This window comes from Ammospiza caudacuta, chromosome 6 (genome assembly GCF_027887145.1).
Source record: "Ammospiza caudacuta isolate bAmmCau1 chromosome 6, bAmmCau1.pri, whole genome shotgun sequence".
NCBI lineage: Eukaryota > Metazoa > Chordata > Aves > Passeriformes > Passerellidae > Ammospiza > Ammospiza caudacuta.
In genome coordinates, this window is record NC_080598.1 from 7,619,925 (window position 1) to 7,645,673 (window position 25,749).

General features: G+C 40.2%; 1 protein-coding gene across 1 annotated transcript in view; it reads left to right on the top strand.

Annotated features, from left to right (window-relative positions):
- Window positions 1–25,749, top strand: part of PPFIBP2 (PPFIA binding protein 2) — a 93,497-nt gene that overhangs the window by 62,156 nt on the left and 5,592 nt on the right. The window contains exons 6-26 of the mRNA XM_058807949.1: window positions 1,050–1,181; window positions 6,053–6,232; window positions 7,642–7,734; window positions 10,294–10,402; window positions 11,849–11,881; window positions 13,531–13,592; window positions 14,110–14,185; window positions 14,842–14,939; window positions 15,118–15,182; window positions 15,640–15,708; window positions 16,091–16,151; window positions 17,680–17,721; window positions 19,305–19,449; window positions 21,185–21,217; window positions 21,776–21,908; window positions 22,516–22,644; window positions 23,121–23,271; window positions 23,430–23,541; window positions 24,029–24,117; window positions 24,832–24,954; window positions 25,613–25,738. Of these exons, the coding sequence (XP_058663932.1) occupies window positions 1,050–1,181; window positions 6,053–6,232; window positions 7,642–7,734; window positions 10,294–10,402; window positions 11,849–11,881; window positions 13,531–13,592; window positions 14,110–14,185; window positions 14,842–14,939; window positions 15,118–15,182; window positions 15,640–15,708; window positions 16,091–16,151; window positions 17,680–17,721; window positions 19,305–19,449; window positions 21,185–21,217; window positions 21,776–21,908; window positions 22,516–22,644; window positions 23,121–23,271; window positions 23,430–23,541; window positions 24,029–24,117; window positions 24,832–24,954; window positions 25,613–25,738 (2,061 nt within the window). The remainder of the gene's footprint in view (window positions 1–1,049; window positions 1,182–6,052; window positions 6,233–7,641; window positions 7,735–10,293; window positions 10,403–11,848; window positions 11,882–13,530; window positions 13,593–14,109; window positions 14,186–14,841; window positions 14,940–15,117; window positions 15,183–15,639; window positions 15,709–16,090; window positions 16,152–17,679; window positions 17,722–19,304; window positions 19,450–21,184; window positions 21,218–21,775; window positions 21,909–22,515; window positions 22,645–23,120; window positions 23,272–23,429; window positions 23,542–24,028; window positions 24,118–24,831; window positions 24,955–25,612; window positions 25,739–25,749) is intronic.

The window sequence follows — 25,749 nt, forward strand, 5'->3', positions numbered from 1 at the left end:
CTGATCCCTCAGTAACATCAGTACAGATTAACTGTGGCAACTTCAGTTAAATTGCTGCCATGTAAATCAAAGCACAGTGTGCTGTGACTCCTCAGTGTGATTCATGTGATCAACACACTAATGAGATTTATGAATTATCAAAAAATCTTCTAACCATTTGGAAGCCTACATTCTTTTGTTAAAAATTATTTCAAGCTTGGGAAATGAATCGTGAATTTTTCAATAAGGCTTAAACTCCTGATGGGACTTTTTTATTTTTGAAAACAGAGGTGACAGAGGCATTTGATGTATGTAATACACTGTTAAATTTTGGGTGGTTTCATGCCTTGGCTTTCCTGAGAAATGAAACATTCAGTGAAGGTGTGAATGTTGACCATTCTCCAAACACACTGATACGACTCCATCCAAAGCATGCGTACTCTGCAATCTGCAAAACAAACTTGGGGCACACAAGCAAAAGCCACGAGCAGTTATTTCTCCTTTACAGTGTTTCTTAGTTTGGACACTGCCTTTTAGACTCCACCTGGGACATTTCTTTCACTGCCGTTCCTTCCACACTGGGCAGCCCTCAAAAGCCATCAGGTGCTACATGGTGTGAGTTGCTATTTATTGGTGTAGAGGTATTGCTTGCATTTGCTACTCAGTTTGGGTTAAGGTGCTCATTCTGCAGTCCATCCTTTATTGGATAACACTTGACAGGAAGGTCTACAAGGTAATCCTGAGGCATAACTTTGGCTGATGAGTGATTCAGGAAGACGTCAGCTCTTTTGTAATGTGCCATTATAGGTTTGGGTTTGTTCAGCCTCAGTATTGTTTTTGATCTCATGTCTAGCCCAGGGATTAACTTTGCCACACATTTGCCTGAAATAAGGAGTGGGACACGGTGGTTTGGTGATTAACGCAGAACGTTTAGATGAAAATAACTGCAGCACTTGAGAAACACACTGAGGTTCAAACTGAGGGTTTAATATGGGCCTGCCAATAAAACACACGGCAGTCTGTCAGTGCTCACAGAAATAACTGGGGAAACCTTTCTGCTTTGCTTTCAGGAGCTGCTAAGTCGCACATCGCTCGAGACTCAGAAATTAGATCTGATGGCTGAAGTTTCAGACCTGAAGATTAAGTTGGTTGGTATGGAAAAGGAGCAGAGTGAATATGAAGAGAAACAGAACAAAGCTGAGGTGAGTTTCGTTGATTAGTTGTTTGATATTTTTTTTTCCATGTCTGTGGTGTGTTGTCACACACCTGAGCTTTTGGGCTGAAATCAGCAGGGATTGGGATTTCCCATGCCTGCAGCACAGCCTGTGTCACAGATCCCATGAATTCAGGATTATGCATTTTCAGGATGCGGTTTCTTTTCCTCTCTCTCATTATACTTCAGAGGTTGCTGTTTGGCTTTCATCAAGGCAAGACTCCTTTCCAGAAGCATTTATTGCAGTGGGTGTTCACTTAACCCGTTCCTTTCACTGGGAGCTGCACTGACATGGCTGTGCCAGCCCTTCCATCATTTTTGTGGCAGAAAAGACTGTCAGCTCAGTAGTGTCAGAGGTGTCACAAGCACTGAGATCAGGGATTTTAATGTATTTGTGGCACTTGGGAGGGCATTTGCCTCAAATGTGTCTTTCCCCTTGTGGCTGCATAATAAATAGGACAAAAATATATCATGGGCTGGAGGCAATTTCAGCCCTTACTCCCTTTCAGATGTGGAGAGCTCTGGACATCAAAGGAGCTTTGGGTTTTGCTATATTGGTTAAGAAAGAGAATATAAAACAGGAAATTCATCTGAGCAACATCCATATCATGGTGGTGAGCAACAGGTGGGAGCTGAGGAGGAAAGCAATCATGGAAGAGAGAAATTCATACAAATGTGTTGCTCGACTCAGTGGTCCTGTAAGAGGACCAGCCAGCAGGAGAGGACTGCCTGGAAAGGAAGGATTGCTGAGTCTGAGATTTACACATTGCTGACTGGAAAAACAAAAAAAAAAAAAAAAAAAAAAAACACACCAAACTTTGTTCCACATTGACTTAGGAGGATTTGAATTCCAGGCAGCATTAGGAACTGTTTGCTCTCCACAACTCTGCTAGTGGAATAGGTGATAACTTGATTACTATGCATCAGTACTTTGCCTGCAGTGACGTAGCTAGTTTGGGGTGTGTTTTCTTTCAACTTATTTATTCTCTGAAGTTTTCTTTAGAGATTCAAAGATAACAGAAAGAGAGCAATTTTGGGCAGAGCTTTCAAGCCAGAGAGGCACCAGCTGCTGTTTTTACCACCTGTGGCCCTCCTGGTGCTCTTTCAGACATAATTGCCAATGCCTTGTGTACAGAGAAGGCCTGAGCACTCTCAAGCTACCTGAAAATCTGAGCAGGTCTGAGCAGCTACAGATGGCAGCCTCCCAGTGCCTCCCAGGAATGTAGAATACAGGGCTGAGGATGCCTAAATTATTGCAGAGCCAGCCTGGCTCTTGGAAAGCAGCAAAGATTTTTGGGTGCATTTTTATGGTCAGGATTTTTGGGTGCATTTTTATGGTCAGGATTTTTTGAGTGTCTGGGAGGTCTGGTGCTGTGAGCTGTGCAATTCTGCTGCTGCAGTGAGGTGTGTGCCCCCTTGGGTGGGAAAGGTGAGCTCCAGCAGCCTGGATGCCTTTGGTGGTGCTGGTGGTGCAAAGTGATAGGACACGTTCCTGCTGAGATGGAAAAAAGGATTCTAATCTGATGGAAAAGTTGAGAATCCTTGTGTGGAGTGTGGGCTGAATTATTTACTACCCCAAAGTGTGATTGGGTTTCTGGCATGTTGAAAGTTGCAAACCTTTGTGTGTGCAAAGTAAGGAAAGGTGTGGGACACAAACAGCATTTTTGGTTTGCTGGTTGAGTTACTTGTGTATTTATTTCAGATTCTCCTGAATAAGCCTTAATCCCATTCATCACAAGTTGCTTTCAATCAAATTAGATGCTTAGTTGAATTCTAATGCTTTAACCCTATTTCTGCTCCTTTTCCTGTAAATTATACTAATTTTTCAATACAGACACGATTTCAAACATCAGAATGAAATTTATTAATGTTCTTTACATTATTAGATTACAGCTGCTTAAATTTGGTCATATTTTGAGTGTTTTCCTGTACTCTTTGCCTCCACTGCCTAACTAATGAAGAAACCACTTTGACAAAAACAGTCTACCTGTTGTTTGCTCTTGGTTTTGGCATCTGGTAGTTAAACCATTTTAAATAGCTTGTTCAGATACTTCCTGGCTGACCCTGATATTTCTAAATATAATAATGGGGCTTTAAAAGTTTTAAATTAAATGTGGCATTGCAGGATCATTCAGCTGAACCATGTTTTCTCTCTCTTCTAATTTTGTGTCGGCTTATTTCACAGCAGCTGTTTCCAGTCAAGTAGAATTTATCTATAGAATTATTTTTCTGGTTGGGCTGGGAGGAAAGAAAGCAAATGAAGACATCCATCCAAATGTGTGTGAGTTTTAATGTGTAAGATTGGTTTCACTTTATCTTGTGCAGCTGTCATTTAGGTTTGGTTTTACTGAGCAACAAAGAGTTCATCAAGCATCTCTAGCCTCCTCTCACAGGTATTGATTTCACACTGAATGCCACTTGTCTCTGGCTCTTCAAAAGTACATACTAAATATAAAGTGCCATTTATTTAGGTATATATTACAGGTGGGCCAGGAGAATAGCTGCTTGTACATGAACTATCTCACTCCTGGCTTTGTCACTATAATTCCTTTTCTGGGGAATAAAGTCCTACTTTTGACACAGTAATGCTGTGAAGGTTTCTGGACTCTCACCTGAAGAGGTTGTGTGGCTTTTCTCTTACCTGAGAAGCCTCAGAAATTTTGAAAATGTGTTTTTCTTAATGGACCAAGGTATGAGGAAGCAGCATTGCCATAAGATTTGTGGCTGCCCAAATGTCTGCTCTACCTGAACGTGGACAGAAGAGACTTTCTGTCTGTCCTGCTTCTTCCTTTTGTAGCATGGGATAAGTCTTTGGGTTTGGCTGTAAGCTGCTGGCAAGTATTTTGTGGCTCTTGCAGCTTCTGAATTAAATATCTAGTGCAAAGCTACTTGCAATTCCAAAGAAACCTGAGTCAGTGAGGCACTGACTCCCTCTGGGGAGCCTGGTGTGCTGTCTCATCTGAATCAAGGTGGTGTAGTTAGTGTTGATGGATGTTCATGCTGGGAAAGCAACTCAAAAAGGCCTGTTCTACCTTGAAACTGAAACAATTGGGAAGTCACAGCTGGAGTTCCCCTGGGATAAGGGTTTCTATTGCAAATCAAAGGCGACTCCAACAGGGAGAGAATGATGAGGAGGACTCTATGGATACTAGAAGGTTAATTAATGACTTTATTATACTATTCTCTATACATCTTATCTAAACTGAATCTGTTAAGCATTCACTCTGCACACAACTGCTCACTCTGTACTGAACCTTGTGACTCTCAGCTGACACACACACACAGAGTTGGCCCTGAGGAAACAAAACATCTTCACTTTGGACAAACAATCTCTATATTGCATTCTACTTTGGTACAGCACAGGTACAGTGAGTGATAGGAATTGTGTTTTCTCTTTTTCTGAGGTTCAGAGAATGTGAATCTCAGAAATCTTTGGGAATAATTGTGCCTTGCTTTTGTCTGTGAAGAGAACAAGGGATTTGGATGTGTGTGTCCTGCCAGTCCCCATCCCCAGCTGGTGCTGCTCTGGGAGGTACCTGATTGTGGAGAGGATGGTAAAAAACAAAAAACAAACCTAATGCTCATTTATGTCCATTAAAAGTTTGCTGGGTGAAAGAGGATGAGCATCAGACATTATGACCCTGATAGAGCATAATATGGATAAAGTAAAATGTATGTAATGGGGCTTTTCTGAATTTCATCTTAAAGTGAGCTAGGAAATACTCAAATGTGTGGAACTCTTTTGTATGAGTTAGGTGAATCTTTGTGGATGTTTAAAGTTGACTGTGGATGCTATTACTGCCCTGTCCTTGCTGTTCCCTAGCTCTAAGACTCCTGATTTTACTGCAGAGTTGAGGTTACAGGAGGATTGCTGGCAACTCTGATAAAGAAAATAATAAAAAAAATTATTTGCCACGTCATCTGTTGTTCTGTCCGTTGAAATCTTTTTCTCTCCTTTGGAAGATGGATTAAGCTCCTCAAATTTGTTCCATCTGAGAAGATTGAGAAACCACAAAACTTATGTTACTAGTGTCCATGAAAGCTAAGAGAAAGGCACTTCAGACTCATGATGCCTGAAAAAATTCTCAGTGCTATTTGCTACAGAGTTGGGGAATTTAGGTGAAATATCACATAGATTTTCATACTTTGGTTTGCTTTCTAAGCTGGATTTTTGTGTGTGTGTATCACTGATACACACAAATCCAAGAAGCTGACCAGCAGACTGGTGCACTTTCAAATAATTACTTTTTCTTCTGTGTTATTCTCCTGATTTCTCCTGATTCTATTGCTTAACTCCCCCAACTCAAGATCCTGCCCAGATAGAGAGAGAGGTAATGGAATTATTTTTCTGCCTCGTGCTAGACCTGGAAACAGAATTACTTTGCTGGTATATTATTATTCTGTGTATAAATTATCAAAGAGCAGGCTATGGCCCCATCTGAGCACTTTGCAGTTTCTTCCTACTGGGGGATTTAGAAGGGTAAATTAATGCAATCAAGTCCCATTTCAGCAAAAGTGTACCTCTGAGCCAGCATATTATAATGTGTTCCAAATGATCTGTGAAACTTTCCAAAAAAAGTTTCTGATCTTAACTTCAGAGTCAGAATCATGAATTAGTCTGGAATGTAGATTCTGTTCCATGTAAACTGTGGCTTTGTGCAATATTCCAGGTTTATACTCATTTACATCAAATTTATCAGAAAGGAAACACATAATCTGTCTTTTTTTAGTTTGCCTTTGATGTGCTTCACATATTTCTTTGTGCTGCAACTGTAGAAACATATTCTTTGCATCATTTTTTTTTCTCACCTGTATTTTTTTTGTCTTTTTTTTTTTCTCCCTTTCCTCCCCTGTTTTTAGTCAGTAGTGAACCTGATCAGTGACCTACAGGAGCAGATGTGTAGACTGCAGCTGGAAATTAATAGTAGGATCCAAGAAAGAAAGTCTCAAGATAGGAAAGCAGACTTGACCCCTAATGGTGCTCAAAGTGGTGCAAGATCAGTAGAGCCCCTGGGCCAGAAGAATTGCTCTCGGTGTGAAGTACGAGAAGCTCCCCTTGGCAGAAGCCTCTGTATTGCCTCTTCTCCCTCCTGCAGAAACTAAATTCCACTAACCAGAGCTGCCTTGGGAATGTTTTGGCATTAATCTTTGTGGCTTTCATTAGCAAAGAGTGAGAGTGCCATTAAAAAATGACCAGAAAAAAAAAAAAATAAATCTCACCCCAGGCTCTCCACCCCAATTACTGGGACAAATTTGGTCACCATTGATCTGCTAAAGCACAGAAATCTGTAAAACCCCTTTCAGATTTTTCACAGTTTCCATTTCACTTGTAAGTCTGCAGTGCTGGTGTGGTGTGGGTTTTTTTGGATTTAGCGGTTGAGATTTGTCTGATTTTGTGCAGCATGCTGGCATGGTTTGTAGTTTGCTGCTTTTCCTCATGATGATGCCACCCCAGCTGTGCTTGATGGTGTGGCCTAACCAATCCTGTGAACACAGATTATTGATTCCTGGGTATCTTAAAAGCTTAACACAGGTATCAAATAATCTCAGCTAAGATTCTCTGGTATGTACCCTTTCGTTTTCTAATTAAAAGAGACATAATAAAAAATCATCTGCTGGTACTTTTAAAATAGAAAATCCATCGCAGTTTTGTTTATTCCCTGCCATTAGCAGGTACCAGAATTTACATAGCAGATCCTGGTTGTGTTTGATGAAAAATGTGTCACATGGCAAAACAAAAGGTACTTTGCATAAATGGCTTCATATCACTGAAGGTGGAATGATGCTAGTACACCTAGAAAGAAACATTTTAATACTTGATTTCAAATCAGGTTGTTGCCACATTTCTTTGGTTAAAATTTGCATGCCCAGAACTCATAAGTAATCTTCTTGTATTTTGAGGGAGTTTTTCAGTAATTTCTCTCATAGGTTTATATTATAAAAATAACCATTCTATGTGTTACACATATTTTGAAAATAGTGCTGTTGTTTCTGGGCTTGTTTTTGTGCAGACCTGCTTAATGGACTATTGGAACTACAGGCTTTAGGTTAGAGAAATAATCTAAGAATCAAATCTAGAAGTCATTCCAAATAAATCTTCATGTAATCCAAGATGTTAGTGTGGTGCTTAATGTATGTACTGCACAGGAGTCTAAAATTGGGTTACTCCTCCAAACTGTTCCTTTCCTCAGTTCATTTTAAGACATTTTGTCTTGTTAGAGCTCCATCAAGATTTTAATAATATTGTTCTTTAGTGAGTAAGATACAATTCTATCAAGGACTGGGAGAAGTGACATTTAAGGGACAGCTTCCTAGAGCAGGTCACAGTTTTTAGTGTGGCAGTTCAATGTTGAATACTGTGTGGTTCATGCATGATCTGTAACTCAGGATTGGGAAAAAATAATATCTGCCAGAAAAACCTTGCCTTTAATTTCCTTCTTCCTCTGCAGGGTTTGTTACAGGAACTCAGACACCTCAAAATTAAAGTGGAAGAACTGGAAAACGAAAGAAATCAGTATGAGTGGAAATTGAAAGCAACCAAAGTAAGCACAATCCCTGGCATTTTCCAATGACAGGCATGTATCAGCTGGGAGGGGATATGCTCCATTTCTCATCAATATCTACTTATCTGGCATTTACCTTGAGAAGGGTAGCTGTGAAGTCAAGTTTTCTTTAACCACCTTTGGAATCAATATCTTAGTTTGAAGGTGGTGTAGCTTTCTTTGTGCCTTTTGCTCCCTCCATGCAGTTTTCAGTCTGGTACTTCTTGCAATTCTTACTTTAGGAAACCGCAAAAGGCATTTTGACTTGCAAAGAGCTGCTCAGAGAAAATGCCTCTCTGAAGGCCTCCTAGCTGTGATTTGTGTAATGGTGACAAGCCTCTGTGGGATATACTTTTCTGAAGAGGCATGCAAAGTTTGTTGGGTGTTTGCTTACTATGGAATTTGTTTTCACAGACATTAAGCCCAAAATACACCATTAGATCATCTGCTTTGACTTTGTATATATCACACTGCACAGCTGCCTTACACTTTTGGTGACCTTAAGTCCTGCATAGCTGTTGGATCATAATCTGGAGAAACTTGACATGTCAAACATTTAATAATTTTCCCCAGTAAATAATTTTTCTAATGGAACATTCTTACTGTTATTTCTAGTTTGAATTTTTAGCCCTTTTCCACTGGATTAAAAAGCACCCTACAATTTTTCCTTCTTGTGCTGCAATCACATCTCCTTTCATTTGTGTAATAATCCCTGTTGATATGAATGGCTGACTCTTGACTTGTGGTTGAGTCTTGGAGAAACATTTCAAAATTATTAAACTGAATTTTCTATTCAGTGCTTGATAGCTTGATCCAGACATGACAAACAGCTATTATTTGTATTAGCATTTCTTTATTTTGAGAATTCTTGGATGAATAACAGAAAGTTGCTGCCATGTCTTTTTTTCTCGTTAAGATAATAGTTCTTCAATCCGTGAAAATGTTTTCTCTGATGTGGTGGAGATGAACAGCCTTTGGGAAAATATTTTCTCAAGCAGTGTGTCGCCAGCTGCCAAGACAGAAATTATGGAAAAAGTAGGAGCAGAAGGAAAATAGGAAAGAAGAATCATAAGACCCACTGAGAGAGAGAAGGTGCAGGACTGGAAAGGAAGAGAAGTGCAAGAAAAGAGAGAGGAAGCATAGAAATAATTAGAGATGACAGGAATTAGATATTAAGGGAAAAGAAAGCCTTTGAAAGAACTCTGAGGCTGAGTAGACCAGGGGAGGCAAATCCAGATGTGGTATTAAGAGGTCTGCAGGCTTTTGTCTTCCTGTTGTTCCAGCTTCTTAGATGAGAGATTGGAATAAATCCATGGCTGGATATAAAAAGCATATTAGTCATTGGGAAGTGTAGGAGCCGTTCAGAGATGCAGCAAGGCAGATTCTTCTATTCCACATGGAATTTTAGGCAGAGCAGTGATGTTATCCTGCAATCCAACTGCTTGCTTCCTGGTGAAAATAAGTTTATGTGTTAATTAATCCATGTTTCTCCCTGTTTGGATCATGTCCTTTGGTGGTTTGCATCTTTCCTGCTTTATTTTATTTTGAGAAACTGGTCATGGGGTTTTTTGTCCTTTTTCTTTGCTTTTTTCTTCCCTTTTTCCCCACCCCTTTTATTTCTTTTGTCCTTCATCTGCAAGGAGGCTTTGTGTGCCTTTGCAGGGGAAATGTAGAATGTTGACACACAATGATTTTGAGACCTCTGAAGAAAACCTTATCAAACCGCTGACTTACCAAAATATGCTGCCGGCAGTTTTTCTCAAAAACACAAAAACCGGATTAGAATCACAGCATTTCAAGCTGAACAATCACAGAATTCTTCTCCCTCTGTCTTGTTGAGCTTTTTCATGTGGGATTTTCCATGCAAATCGGGTGGCAGCCCTAAAACTCCAGTAAATGTAAATGAATATGGTATTCTGTTGCATGTGTGTGGTGGTTTTCCAGGCCATGCTTTCCTTCAACCCTATTTGCTGTTTTGAGAAAAAATAACTTTTTTATCTTGCAGAGAAGGCTCAGTATTAATAGATTCTCAGCTATACTAATAGGTAGTAACTAGGATTAAAAATCAAAATAAATAATAAAATAAATAATAAATAAAATAAAATAAACCACCAGTATCTGTTTAAAAATTCTTTGCTATCTTTTAGAGGTCTCCATGCAAAGTTTGAGTTCCCTATAATAGTAGTAGTAGTTGTTGGTGGTTGTTGTTGGTGTTTGTTGGGTGATTGTTGGTGGTTGTTGGGTGTTTGTTGGTTGTTGTTGGTTGTTGTTGTTGTACTAACTTTGTAGCATTGAGAGCTTTCCAGAGTTTCCTTACCTTCATAAATAGCCTTGGAAATGTTTGTCTGCCTTCTCCAAGAGCTAATTGCATGGGGAAAATTGAGCTTCTCTAATTGCAATAGCAGCATAAATATGTACAGTTGTCCTGGTGTTTGTGAAATATCCTAAGCTGATGACTGACCTCAATCACAGCCTCACTCAGACATCTCCTCCTTCCTGGGAAAGACTCACAGACAATGGGTGGGGAAGTTATCCTGACTTTGCTGTGTTCTTTTCCAGGCTGAGATAGCCCAGCTCCAGGAGCAGCTGGCTCTCAAAGATGCAGAGATAGAACGTTTGCAGAGTCAGCTCTCCAGGACCTCCTCATACACTGAAGTGGCAGAAAGAGGTAAGAGGAGGGAAAACAAAATTAAAAATTCAGAACCCTACTTTAAGTTTGCTTTGGTAGCAGCTTGGACACTGGATTGCAAAGAGATACAAAGAAATGCAAGAATGGACTTAAAGTTTACTATGAGAGGAAAAGCAATGTAAGCAATGTCAATTCATTCTATGTTCTGGTAGAGTAGAGGCCTTTAATGTATGAAATTCCATTCCAGTCTAGAGGCAGCACAAATTGAAATAAGTATCCTCAGGACCCTGAAACTTTTTCTGTTGGTGTTTTATTTGTAATTGTAAAGACTGATAGTAGTTTATTTTTCAGGTATACCTTGAAAATTTCTTTGAAACCAGTTTCTGGTTTACAAGGGGAAAAAAGGGTCATGGTAGTAGCTAAGCCTAATGTTTCAATGACCAAACATCCTAAAAGAGTCATTGCTTCCTTTCTTCATGGCTGTGTCTCATTCAGGCTCCCTGTCCCATGAAAGTTTGCATTTTCAGTGTCCCTGCCTGCCTGGGCAGGTGATATTGCAGGTTTCTGTTTGTCTCTGTTGACACAGGTCAATGGCATAACAAACCAATTTGTTTAGCCTTTGGTCTCAACCAGTGGTGCCACAGCTCTGAAATATTCACTCCCCGGGGCTCCTGCCAACTGCTGGGCCAGGAGAATATGGAATTAGGGAATGGAATATGGAATTAGGGAATTAGAATATGGAATTTTTCCTCTGCAGCACCAGCACTCAGCCATGCAGGAGTGTTTGTGTGCAGTTCAGCACAGGGCATCAGCTTTGCTGCTCTAACAGCTTCTGTGGGTGTTAACTGGTGCTTCCCAAGACTGCCCTGGCTGGGATGTGAATTTCCATGTGCTGTGCTTCCCCCTGACCAGGGCTCCCCAGGAACCTCCTCTGGTTCATTCCAACAGAGTGACTTAACATCTCCTTGTGGTGATCTCACCCAGCTGCAGAGCTTGTGCATGTAGAGAGCTGCATGTCTAACCAGAAAATTAGTTTGTCTAACAGCAGTGCTTGGTAGAGGAACCCTTCTACTAATGGAAATATGTATCTTCTGCGAGATTCCCAAATAATTTAGGATATTTCAAAGGAAAGATAGTGGTATGACAGTCAACCTAGAGCTCAGCAGCACTCAGGTTTCAGCAGTGTGGTGAAACTGTCCTTGATTCCAGTGGCAGAAGAATCAAACCCTCTACAAAATTTGTGGGCTATGTTCAAGGAAAGCACTTAGACTGTATTGGAAACAGTAACAATACTTCTGAAAACAACCAACCAAACAAAAATTACTGATCGATCGGAATTTTAGGGGGTCTTCTCAAATAAAGTTGAAAAATGATGTGAATGTACTTGTAGAATGCTAGAATGCATATCCTAATTAAATTGCAGGATTGATCTAATGTGTGCTTTTTCTACATACTTTACTTGACTCTCACCACTTCCCATCGTAGAGGAAGTTTATAGGAGAAGGCTAAAAGAAAAACGTAAGCCTTGCAATTCCCTTTTTGGCTTTACCTCACTGTTCCTTTCACACCAATGTTAACTCAGATGCCTCCTGCAGCAATAATTCCGTGTTTGTTTAGATTTGGCTGTCTAATTGTAACACACACGAGACGCTGCTTTCACTGCCTGCAGCAAGCAGACAGCTCCTTTCCCTGCTCAGGGAGATTTCACTGCAGAAATAAAGGTCAGAGGTGCACAAATCAAATTGTTGGGCTTCAAAGGGATGTTGTCAAGGTTAACAGAGCCAAAACGTAACAATTGCTCGCTTTTATTTGCACGTATGTAAACCCCATTTAATAACAGAAAAGACAGCTTTAATTGAAAGCCTTTCTCTTTGGAGGGGAGGATTTAGGCTTTTTTATTTTTTAAATCGTTGCATCAAAAAAAATCATTGCATTTTTTTAAAAGTCTGAATAAATGTCCCCATACTTGATGATGTTAATGAATACTGTCAGTAAAATTTGCTTTAGTGTGCCTAAATGTACCTTGACACCAGTCCTTTTTGAAGTCTAACATTTATAAAAAGAAATTAGTAGGACTGTGATTTTTTTAAAAAAGTCTCCCAGTTGCTTGCCCACTGCCTGCTGGCTTTAGTTTTTGATTTGGCTGTGCCTGTGCATGTCCTGTGTCTCTTCTTTGAGAAACCACCTGTGAGGTTCATGTACATCTTTTAAACTTACTCATTGCAAGGCGTGCACTTTTCCAGAATCCCTGCAATAAAAACTAATTACAGCTTTTTCAAATAGTTTAGCTATGACATTGTGTTTTCAACTTTCATTTGTAAAACCTTTATTCACAGATGCTCTTTGGCAATGTTGATTTTCTTTCCCCTCTCTCCCTTCCTGCATCTGTTTTCATGGTTTTTTGGGAACAGTTGTGTCTGGTGTAATGTCAAAGCATGAATATCTGGAGGTGGGAGTTACAACACAGGAACTATCTCAGTTTCTGTCTCCATCGCACTTGGTTTGCTCAGGAAGGTTTGCTGGGACTATTGTTGTAGGGGAAAATGAGAGAGTTGGTTCAGCAAAGTTAGGATGTGATTGACAACCTCATCAGTTTCAGAGAGGGTGTTTTAATTGACTTGATTTTAACATCACTGGATAGCCTCTATCACTAAGTTGTGTGTGAGGAAATTCTCCATTAGCTCCCGATGTAGATTTAAACCAAGGTGCCCATACTGACACATTTAAGTAAATAACATTTTACAGAATTTCCTTCTATCAAAGCAGGTTTTTGTTATTTTTCATTCCCAAATTCTTGAATGTACTTTAGCTACTTCTCAGATGGAATACATTTTCAATCCTACTTTAAATTATTTCCTTAAGAACATAACAGCAAACACACTCTCATCTTTTTTGCAAAATGAGCTTCTGTGGTTTTTTCTTTTCCATTGCTTGATTGTCATAGTTAAAAATAGTTTTATGCAATCTTTTGTAAGCAAAACCAGGATGTTTGTGTTGTACTTTTTATAGTTCAGCTTCTGTAAAAATCTACACTAAATGTAGATATGGCCACCCCACTGACATGGTTTTGGTTATTAGTAAGAACACAGGGAAAGTATCACAAAACATCTATTTACAGTAAACAGAACAAGCCTTATTTCTCTTACAACATTTTAAAACATTTTCAGACCAAGAAGTTCAGAGGTTGAAGATAGGAATGGAGACATTATTGGCTGCAAATGAAGAAAAGGTGAGAAAATAATCCTCGTTCTATGTGCTAAGAATGAAACTATGGTTTTGAATCTCTGAAATGTTCCAAATAACACACTTTCTGTAAGGACTAAATGAGAAAGGGGATTCATTCTTCAGGAGATTGTCATTTTTGTGGTAACAAATCAAGCCATGGGATTTTTCTGGATGGTGGCATGCCCATATATGATCACATAGACAATAATTTACATCCCTGAAAAGTTCCTTTAGCAAGTAGGGAATCCAGACAGGGAAACACTAGTTCTGGAGAACATTAATGTAGCTCATAACATTTATTTCTCAAAAAAAGCTGTAATGTCAAACTCCTCTGGTTTCCTTACAACTGTTATTTCACATTGTCCAGCAAATATTGTGCACAAAGGCAAAAAACATTCCTTACAAGGTGTGTGAAGGACTGAGCCTGTTTTCATTAAAATCACAGAGATGTAGTTCAGTGTTTCTGCAGTTAAAAATGAAGGATTTAAAATGTAATTTAATTTATTTCATGTTTTCCACAGGACCGTCGGATAGAGGAGCTGACACTACTGCTAAGCCAGTACAGGAGGGTCAAGGACATCATGATTGCAGCTCATGGTAAAATGGCTTGGGAATAATTTCCTGCTTTTATTTTTAGTTTATGTGGTGTGTCCTGTGACCATTTTGACCTGTGACCACCAGCCATGTTTCACAGCATAAAATGATCCTAAAGAGGGAGAACTCATTTTCCTTCCACTGAGGAAAACCCTGACAACTGACAAAAGGCAAAACTGAAAACCCACATTGCTTTGCTGCACACAGTTCTGTGGTTTTAACTTCAAAATCTGAGGAGGGGGGAAATAAATCTGTGTCCCATTTCTCCTATACAGTGTAGGAAGTTGAATGGGTTTTAGGATTATCTCATTTTAAGTTGCCACCACAATTTTCAGCACTGGATTGAATCTGGGACACTTGACCTTCTGAAAGGACAGTTTTGTTCCATGCACACCATCACATTAACAAGCAATAACAATATTTTTAGGCCTTGCATGGCAGAATGGGAACTTGTGTTTAACACACAAACATTAGGAATGAGACTGAATGTAATTAACACACAAAATAGAGAATGAGAGTAAATCTCTCTGTGAACATTCATTAAGTAAATAAATAAAAAGAAGCAAGGAGCAAGCCATGATGCTCTGGATTGCTGAGCTGATACTGCAGAGAGCAAGCTTTACCTGTTCCTCTCCCTTTCTACTCTCCAATGCTTTCAGGCTCCCCTGTCTCTGGTGGCTGTGAAGAGGAACTAGAGGCAACTTTAATGAAGTGGAATCTTCTGAATAACTCTCAAGGGGAATTACTGAAAACAGAGGTACAGATGTTTTACAAGCAGGTTCTGCTGCACAGATGATTTTTTGCTGTTGGTTTCTCTGTAGTAATGTGGGTGAGGGTTCAGCCCTGGCAGAATTTTTGTTTTCATTGGCATGGGCACAGTAGATTCAGCAGAAGACACCAAAGCCACAGTATTGAAACTCTTGTGTCTTCCCCAGGCCTCTGCAGGAGAGTTGTCACCAGCTGTGCTCCCTCCAGTGCCACACAAAAACATGGAAATCAGGCAAGACCTTTCTCTCTCCTGTGGTGCTAAATTGTATTATTTACACTGTTTAACTGTTGGCATCTTCTCTGGACTGTTCTTGGCTTTGCTGCAGTTTGGGGCACTTCTGAAAGCTCTGCTTGTTGTGGAGGTTGGCAATGCTTGGATGTTTAAGTTTTAAATTATAGGAATAATTCAGCATTTTTATATCTCATACGTTATATATTTATATAATATATATTTTGAATATGAATTAATATATTCTTCTTATAATGAATATAGTAGTATATTAATATTATATAGAATGAATATATTAATATTATAAATATATAATATTTATGAAAATATATATACTATATGTTCTATTATGTTATGCTATATATTTATGTTTATATTTATTTATATAAAATATGTTTTATATGTATGTCTATATAAAATATTTTAATATATTTATATATAAATTTATTTCTATTTAAAGTGGAAGCAGTCCAGTACCTTCAAGTAATTTAACCTCTCAGCAGGAAGACTCTTTGGAAGTCACAAATAGGTAAGAATAAGTAACTTTCATCAAAATGTGAAACAATCTCCCTTTCTAAAATCCCTAAAGGTTGCACATTGCTCACAGAGAGTTACTGCTGTGCTTGTTAAGAGTTTCTAAAATCATCTAGAGTAACAAGGCTGCAGCTGCCCACTGGGCCTGGCTGCCTTTCACTGCTGGCCAGAGGATGCCTTGTTGCTCTTTCTGCCTTCATCCATTGCTGTTCTCAGTGCCATGATTTTCAGACTAAAAGCACTATAAAATAAACAAGTATATTAATTCTGAGCTATGTTTCATGTGGACACTGTGTGACTTTTGCACAAGACAGGGGTGAGATGCAAACAAACCGTGTTTTATTGACTGCTGCTTCTTTGCCTGTGCCTTTTTTAAGGGCTCCACAGAAAAAAAAATCCAGTAGTTTGGAAGACTTGCAGAGTGAATCCTTGGAAAAGGTTGGTTCATTTGTAATCACAGCTTCTGGTGTTTAATGTCACAACTAAAAGACAAAGATCAAGTATAAACATATTTTTTTTGTTATGCACACAGTAACTTTAACCATCACTAACTCTGTATGTGAGGAAAGAGCCCTAAAACAGCTCAGGTTCTTTCCCCCCCCTGCCATTTCTAAGCTGGTTGACACACCCATGTGGACACACCTTCAAATTCAGTTTTTGCCCTGAGAGAAAAATATTTAAGTGAAATACAAGAAATAATGAGGAGTCATTTTGTTAAACTGCAGTATTATTTTGTTTATAGGGTTTTTTTTTTTTTAATTTATTTTACTTCCAAATCACCAAAAATATTTAGGCTGCTAATCCTGGAAGTAGCTAAATGTTGGGACTGGGTATTTCCACACAGGATTCCTTTTTGGGTGTGTGCATGTAGCAGTGTTTTCCCTGAGCTTTCTGATACAAAAGGCATTCCTGAAATTGGCAGCAGCAGGAACACCTCAAGGGCTTTAATTCCACTCCAGAATAAATCTTCCCAGTTTGCAAAGTCTTGTTACATTGTGGTCCACAGTCTTGTTTTGTCATTATGTACACTGACATTTTTCTACACTTTTTAAATTCTGCTTTGTGAGACTGTTGTTTTTTTCTGTACCCAAATTAGGCCTAATATCAGCTTAATATTAGACCCAGTAATGCCATTGAAACCAGATACCAGTCAAATGATTGTTCCAGTTTTTACATTTTAAAAAAAATTTCTTAAATGCTTTCATATATTTCTTGAATTGTTGGACAGGGTAGTGACCAAGTAGAAGGAATTCTGTGAAATTTGTGCTGCATTGATTTGATTGTAGTCACACATGTGACAAATCAGAACTCGCATTTCATTCCATGGAGAACTGATGAAGGTTTTCCTGTCATAAATTTTAGTTATTTTCTTGTCTTAAACCAAAAATCTGAATTTGTCTCTGTGATGTGCTGTGATAAGGCTGGACCTACACATTTGTGCTGGAGTTATTCTGCCTTGCTCAAAGCTCAAAGTCCCCATGCTTCCAGCAATAATAATAATAATAAAATAATAAACCACATCAGTGTCCCTGACCTAACTGTGGTGGAATTTTTATCGCTTGGTTTCTGTCAGAGCTCTTTATGATTTCAGCTGGATCCATACAGGATTGTGTGTATTATTTAATGTCACTTGTTTTCATATTGGTCTGTTAAACAGCTGCTGTGTTCCCAGCTCAAAGCAACTCTAAAGGGACCACCCAGAAACCTGAAAATAGCAAAATTCCTTTGATCACAACAGAATGTAAACAGGAATTTTGTAGAGTGGGGAATGAACAAACACAATTAGTATTAAATATTGGATTGAGATGAAATTAAGAGGTCCTTGTAATATATTGTCCCTACATTAAGCACCATTTCTATAGCAATAAGACTACATTTGATGTTCCATGTATGTATGTTAATACTAACATTTGTCTGTTGCTTTTTTCCACAAAACTTTGAAATTGCCCTCCCTGAAACTCCATAGTATGTAGATGGAAAACCAGCACAGCCTGTTGTAGAACAAGAGGTATATTAACTGCATCCTTCCCTAACAATTCTCTGGTGTGGTGTGATGTGCTGTGATCGTATGGCTGGTTTGCATTTTATATTCCTTTTCTCTTCAAAATGTTTGCATAGTTCCAGTGCTGACAAACAACACAAGGGGTAAAGATTTGAGAGGGAAATGTTTTGGGTTTTTTTATCTAGAAGCTTGTTACATGAAGCTGAGGTCAGTCAGTCTCAGAATAGACACTGCTGATGTAAGACACAATTTCTCTACTCTTTTTGGATGTACTCAGGATGTGCTCCTGCAGCTGCCAAAAAGGAGCAGGAGTTGAAGACCTGAGCAATCTGGCCTGCATTTGTAGTATCCAAAGAATCCTCTAGGCCTTGGAATCAGAACAGATAAAGCAGTGGTTATCTCATAGAATTTTTAATGTATCATCCTTCACAGACAATGTTTTGAAAAAATTTTGTTGGAGTGGGGATACTGAATAGAAGCACGCTGTACTTTCCTGCGTGCTAAATATGGTTTGCCTATTTCCAGTGCAAAGTTTTCCTGTGAAACCTCCATTCTGACACTGAAACCTTTCCCGATGGGAGTTTATTCCAAAACACATATTGGATGTACACCTCTCCCCCTAATAATGGCAGCTGGAGCTGCAGGTTCACTGATGTCTCAAAAAGCATCCCTGTCCTGCAGCTTTCACCCACAGGGTTGTTTTGTCCATCTTTTCCTCTGGATTCAGTGTTAAAGAAATTTCAACAGACCATTTCCAAAACTGTAGGCAAAAGTACTCCCCTGAAACATGTGCTCTGCCTGGAAAATTAACTTATTAGGCTCAAAGCCATCAGATTTATGGGAACATTTCATCTACCCTTGTAAAAGGAGCAAGGTGCCCAAGTAGATATCACTTGAATGCAAGGAAAATTAGGTTCTGTGATAGAACTGGCAATTATATTTAGCTGTAATTCTTAAAAAAAAAAAAAAAACACATTTACAATTCTGTCTATGCAAAGAGATTTTTGTCCTTACAAAAGTTAAATTTCTGTACCCTAACTTTGGCTTTGATTCTTATACTGTTATTAACGGTGGTAGGAAATACATTTGTGGAAATTTGAGGTGTACAATTACTTTTGGGTTGAATTCCAGTGAGATAAAATTGTGAGGCAGAAACAGAGAAAGTCTGGTGGAAAATGGGGGAGAAAAAATTATCTGAGAAGTAACTAAACACATTTTTGGTATTATCAAAGTTGACCTTGGAAAGATCAAACAATTAATTAGTGACAGGGTCCTGGAGGAAAGGAAGACAGCTAGAAAAATTCTTATGGCAAAACCAGGTAATATTTAACATATATTTTAAAGCAATGCAGAGTGGATGAAGTGGGAGGAGCAGATGAGGGAAGGCAGGGCTGTGTCTTAGCTAGGAAACTGTCAGCTGCTGGATGGGTTTAAATTGAGTTGTCTGTAAGCAGGAACATGCAGGGAGTGGAGTCATTTTGTACCATACTTTTTTCTCACCTTTAAGAACATTGTGTAGCAGATTGCAGACGCTGTGAGCAGTTTGAATTTTGTACTTATTTTATCTTTCCCTCTTTTAAAAACAACAGAGTAAGCCAGTGGGGAAAGGCAGCAAGTACCAGACGCTGCCAGGAAAGCTGCCCCGAGCCCTGCAGAACGGGGAGCAGGGAATGTACAGCTCCCCAGAGGGATGTGGCACCAGTGACAACGATGACAGCAGCGTCCCTGGCCTGAGTATGTACCTGTGCCTCCCCAGAGGGAGCACCCAAACTGTTTGAGGGGCTGGGATGGCGTGGGATGGGATCTGCTGTGCCAGAACATTGCACTGCGATGTTCGCGTGGTTCACTTAGGAAATGTCCTGCTACTTCTTTTTCTTTTTCCTTTCCCTTTTCCTTTTCCCTTTTCCCTTTCCTTTTCCCTTTTCCCTTTCCTTTTCCTTTTTCCCCCTTTCGTTTTTCCCCCCTTTCCTTTTCCCCCCTCCTCTCCTTTCTCCTTTCTCCTTTCCTCTCCTTTCTCCTTTCCTCTCCTTTCTCCTTTCCTCTCCTTTCTCCTTTCCTCTCCTTTCTCCTTTCCTCTCCTTTCTCCTTTCCTCTCCTTTCTCCTTTCCTCTCCTTTCTCCTTTCCTCTCCTTTCTCCTTTCCTCTCCTTTCTCCTTTCCTCTCCTTTCTCCTTTCCTCTCCTTTCTCCTTTCCTCTCCTTTCTCCTTTCTCCTTTCTCCTTTCTCCTTTCTCCTTTCTCCTTTCTCCTTTCTCCTTTCTCCTTTCTCCTTTCTCCTTTCTCCTTTCTCCTTTCTCCTTTCCTCTCCTTTCTCTTTTCCTCTCCTTTCTCCTTTCCTCTCCTTTCCTTTCCTTCTCCCATAACTCATGGCAGAATGAGGGATGGGTTTAATTTTGAGGGTGGTTTTTTTTTCTGTTGCACCTGACAATACCACTTGAAACTTCATAGTACAACCATCAAAAACATGCAAATTTTGGGTAAAAATCTCTCTATCAGCACTGTTGGTTGCTTAGCTGTGGGGGAAAATTTAACACTAGTGAAAATTTAATTTACTACATGCAGAAAAACATCTGTGGACTCTGGAACTACAAATATATTTCCATGCCACAGCCCTGTGGAATCCTGAATTAATTTCTTTCCAGTGGCACCTTAAGCACAGATTTGTTGACAGAAAGGTGTTAAGAGTGAGGCACAGCACCAGGTATTTTTAGGACTGAAGGAGCACAAGAGTAACCCTTGTGATTCTGAAGTCTTCCTGCACTTTAAAAGTTACAGTAGGGTTTTTTTGTTTGGCTGTAGTGGTTTTTTTCTTTGATGGGGGTTGGTAAATTTTAAGGCCTTGTGGTCCCTAAAGCTGCTGGCACACTGCAGTTTCAAGGTTGCAATAGGTTTTGGTTGTTTAGGGGATTTTAAAGAGCAACTTTGCAGGCAACGCATGAGCCATGCTGAAGTGTCTTTAACTGCAGGATTATCCAAGGGTGGGTGAGCTTGAAAAAGAAAATGTTCTTTTTCTAGAAACAAGCAATGGCTTCTTAAATACACCAAGTTAAGAGAATTTTTTTCTGCAGGCTGGTTTGTCTCTTGCATGTGCAGTGAATTCATTCCACCTCCAATTCTGTATTTCAGAACAATTTTTTGATGCAATCTCAGCCACTGCTTCATTTCAGATACTCTGCAGCTTTGTAGAGCTCTGTAGACTTTGCTTAAAGAGCTGAAACTTTCCAAGAATAGTTAGGAAAGCCCAAACAGATCCATTTCCATCCCTACCTGTTTCAGATGATCTGTACAGAGTTCTTGGGGCTTGTGCACACCAATGCATATTCACTTCCATGTATAACTGCTTCTTTTGCTTTTTGTTTCTGCTCTAAGTGCTTAGCTTAACTACTTTGCCCTTCTGTAACTTTATTTTGCTGGTGTTTTGTATCTTCTTTGCTTCTCCATCTGGCTTTCTGCTTCTTGGGATGACTGAAGATCGCGGCAGGAGTGTCAGTGCACCCGTGCTAGGTACTGTACCCAAACAAGATGCAATTTTAACACTCAGTTTGCTGCTTACTTTGGTTTTATTCCTTTCCCTCTCCCTGTCCCTGTGAAATACTAATCCCAGCTGGGCCCTCTAGACTGAACTCCTTACATGAAGTACTGAAATGAAGTAATAGCTCCTGCTGTGTGGCATTCACATGGGGTTTCTTTTTTATGGCACTTATTCCTGGTTTCATTCTATTTTCACTGAATTTTGAAAAATTCCCACTGATTTTGATGGAGGAGCTGAGGTATTAAGAGCAGGCAGGAAGACTTTCAATTAATTTAAATAACGTAGTTAAATAGAAAAGACTGAAATAACAGAATTATTTTACCCAATGTTTTATTATTTTTTTTTAATTCTAATCAAATGTCCAGCTGTTTTTTCACCTTCTGAGCATGTTTGGCTTTTTTTAAAAAAAGAATGATTTTATAGGTATCTCTACTTTCTTGTCATGTCCTGCATTTAAACATCAGCCTCCCAGACAACAGCTTTATCAATAATGAGTATAAAATGTGACTATAATGTTGTTCTTAACCCAGGGGAAACAGAGAACATGGATGGTACAGTGGTCTCGGATGACCTCTCACCTTCGGGAACAGATTCAGGTCCACAATCTCCATGGGCTCCAGAAAACAGAAAGAGTCCAAAAGGGATCAAGAAAATCTGGGGAAAGTAAGGTCTTTTTTTATTGTTATTATTATTCACTGTCAAAGCATTTCAGCTGAGAATTATCTACAATTATCTATAGCAAGAATAAAATAAAATTTGGGGAGCAAAAACAGCTCTGGGATTGCACAGGCGTGTCCTTTTGTACACAGGGGGGTGGAAAAAATGTTGGGAGTGTTCACAGCATCATGCTGGTGAAAGAAATAAGGCACTGCTGTCATCTTAATGCTATTAATTTAGCATGCCAGCAGTTTTATTAGCCATGAAAAATTAAATTGTAGCAATTTGCTTATTATGAATGACACTAGGTAAAAAAAAGGGGGGAAACAGAAGGAGCACTGTGTCACTGTGTTGATCTGCTTCAGCAACAGCAGCCATTTCCAAGTCTGCATTATTAATTGGATCAAAGTGCTCTGTGGAGCTCCTTTATTTTCCCCCAGAGTTAGATCCAGGCTGAATTTCCTAGAACTCCTTCAGCTGCCTCTGGAATTTGGCAATTGCAGTTCCCAGGGAGATCCCCCGAGCTGTCAGCTGTCACTGTAGTTTCCATGCAGAACAAACAAATCCTCTGTCAGCAGCTAACAGTCCTGTCGTGGCACTCTTGTCTTGCAAGAATTCGAAGGACTCAGTCAGGTAACTTCCCTGCAGACGACCTGGGGCTGGCCGAGTTCCGGAGGGGAGGTCTGCGGGCAACAGCTGGACCGCGCTTATCCCGATCCAAGGACACCAAAGGCCAGAAGAGGTAACAGCTCCTCCTCCCCTCCCTGCTGCTGTTCAATGTGCCCAACAGCCAATCCCTCCTCTTGGGGGCTTTGCCCAAGGTCCGCGTAGAATTCCACAGCAGCTGGAAAGAATTTTCCCTGGTAGCAAAAATCCATCCCCAGCCTGCGCTCCTCCAGCTGCAAGTTGCAGCTGCTTGGTGGAGTGTCAGAAATTTCACCTTATTAAAGAGCAAGGATAATAATTACCTCCTCATCTGCATAATGATGAGGATTCAGCTATCCTCTTTTCCCTCTTTTCAAGCAGAAGATGGAGAATTCTTATTTGCCCTGCAGCTGTTCACACGTTGTGGCTGGGCTGCAAAAATTCCCAGGAGGCCTCAGAACACAGCACACCAACAGATCTGCTGCTGTGCTGCCCCTGGCACACCCTGAGCTTTCCAATATGGACATTCCTTCTTTCCTTTAAGGTTTTCCCAATGTTTCTTGTGCTTTTCAGCGACCACAATGCCCCCTTTGCTCAGTGGAGCACTGAAAGAGTTTGTAACTGGCTGGAGGACTTTGGCCTGGGCCAGTACGTGATTTTTGCCCGGCAGTGGGTGACATCAGGCCACACGCTGTTAACTGCCACTCCTCAGGACATGGAAAAGGTAATCACGGCTGATTCTGTCCCACCAGGCCCCTCCAAACCATTGGCTCTACCTTTCTGAAATCCACAGTGTCAATTTTCAGAGTTACCTCACGTGAGGAAAGGAGCCAGAGGCAGGGCAAACTTTTTGTTAATGTTTTTTTTCTTTTGTTGTTCCAGGAAATGGGAATAAAGCATCCACTGCACAGGAAGAAATTGGTTTTGGCCATTAAAGCTATAAATGCAAAGCAAGATGAGAAGTCTGCACAACTTGATCATATCTGGGTGACACGTAAGTGTTTGGACTCTCCCGGATTTGTTGGGAGGGAATTTCTCCCACCTCTATGACAGGACAGCCTGATTCATGTCTAAACACTTAGCAAGCACCTTTGAAAAAGCACCAAGTTTCCCCAAAGAAGAACTGAGGATTTCTGTGTTGTTCTTGACATCCAGACATACAGCTTGTGGTGTGTTCTTCCATGGGGAGCCCTGTCAGACATCAGGAAATCAAATGGGTGGGCTCAGGCTGGGGAGAGCTCCACTGTACTGCAGAGGATGTGCTCCATCAGGTGTTGTAAAATCAAATATCACAGGACTGCTGCTGTGGACAAAGCTGGTTGGTGGGAATTGCTTTCAGGCTGCTGGCAAGAGGCTTCCCTCAGGAAAGGGAACAGGTAGCATGAGTCACCTGAATGCCTCAAAAGAAGCCAGGCAAGAGGGGAGAAGGGCTTTATCCTCACCAATCTGGATTTGGTTCCCCATTGTTCTCATATCTGCAGGGTGGCTTGATGACATTGGCTTGCCTCAGTACAAAGACCAGTTTCATGAATCCAGAGTAGATGGGAGGATGTTGCAGTACTTAACTGTGGTAAGTACAGTCCCTTTTCCTCAGTTTTCCGAATAAGCAAAAACTTTTAAATTTTTCCTTTGAATGTGAGCAGTTAAAAATTTTTTGCAAGACAGAGATAGAAATCTCCTTTGTGCTGCCTAGTGCATGGAATTTGTTCCTAAGGTCCATAAAAAAAAGTCACATGTTAGGGCTAACTTCTGCAAAGTCCTTCTTTCAATGTCATGTAGCCCACCACAATTAAAAGTAAAATTACCTGTTTTATGTGTAACCTCTGGAGCCCGTTGTTCTCCACACCAAGTTGGCAACAGTATTCAGCAAAGTAATAGTAGAAAATCCAGTGATTTGTACAGCCCTGACCACATTCACAGCACACCATGAGCCACACACAGCCACCGTTTTCTTCCCATTCTCCTGTCTAAATCTGGATAATTAAGGCCTGGATTTGCCTTAACAGGCTACACTTCTACCTTCATTTTTTTAGCCAGGTCATGATGGGGTGCAATGTTTAAAAAAAACCCCAAAAAACCAACCAACAACAGAACCCCCTCCAAACTTCCACCCTAACAAAACCCAAACCTTCTTTAAAGTATAAACTTTCATCTTCCCTAAACCACAGTTACTGCAGTGTTATATAAAACTACACAGCAAATTTAAACTCTTTCTTCTTGGCGAGAATATTTGTTTTGGTGTGTGTTCTGTGGCAGCTAAATGTGACGGCATTCTCCTTCACAGAATGACCTTCTCTTCCTGAAAGTCACCAGTCAGCTGCATCACCTGAGTATTAAATGTGCCATTCACGTGCTGCACGTCAACAGCTTCAATCCCCACTGTCTGCGCAGGAGGCCCGTTGAGGAGGTAAAAGAATGTTGAAATAAATTAATTTAAGCAAGTACAAATTACCTGGACCCAGCCAAAAGGGATAGAAAGTCAGCAGTGTACAATGATACAGCAGAATCGTTGTTTCTAGGGACTTGCACCAAAAGCAGCAGTTATGCCACTTATTAGTTGAATCTCATGTGTGTATCTTCAGAAGTTACTTGCATAGTGGGAAAAAAGTTAATTAATCTTCCAAGAGAATGATTTGGAATGATTTGTCTTCACCTGACCTAATATTTAAAATCTGTAAGGTTTTACTCGATCAGCACAGTTTTTTCTTAGCATTAAACGCTGTCAATAGCCCTGTTGTCAAACATTCCCTTTTTATCCCTGTAACCTGCAATCCCTGCTGTTGTACTTCCTGTTGTCAAACATTCCCTTTTTATCCCTGTAATCTGCAATCTCTGCTGTTGTACTTCCTGATGCAACACGTGGGGGTTTCATCAGTATGAGACCAGGTCTGCCATCTCATCAGAGACTGCTTGAAAGGGGCCTGCAGAGAAACAATCCCTCAGCCAGGGAAGAACAATGCCCTTGGAGGAAGAGGAGGGAGGCTGTTTTTAGCTGAGCTGAGCTCTGAGCTGTGCACAATCAGTGCAGGCTGTGGTGTCATCACCTTCTGTGGTTCCTCCCACAGAACAACGTCTCTCCTTCCGACGTGGTGCAGTGGTCCAACCACAGGGTGATGGAATGGCTCAGATCAGTGGATCTGGCAGAATATGCACCCAACCTTCGAGGCAGCGGAGTGCACGGGGGCCTGATCGTAAGAATTTA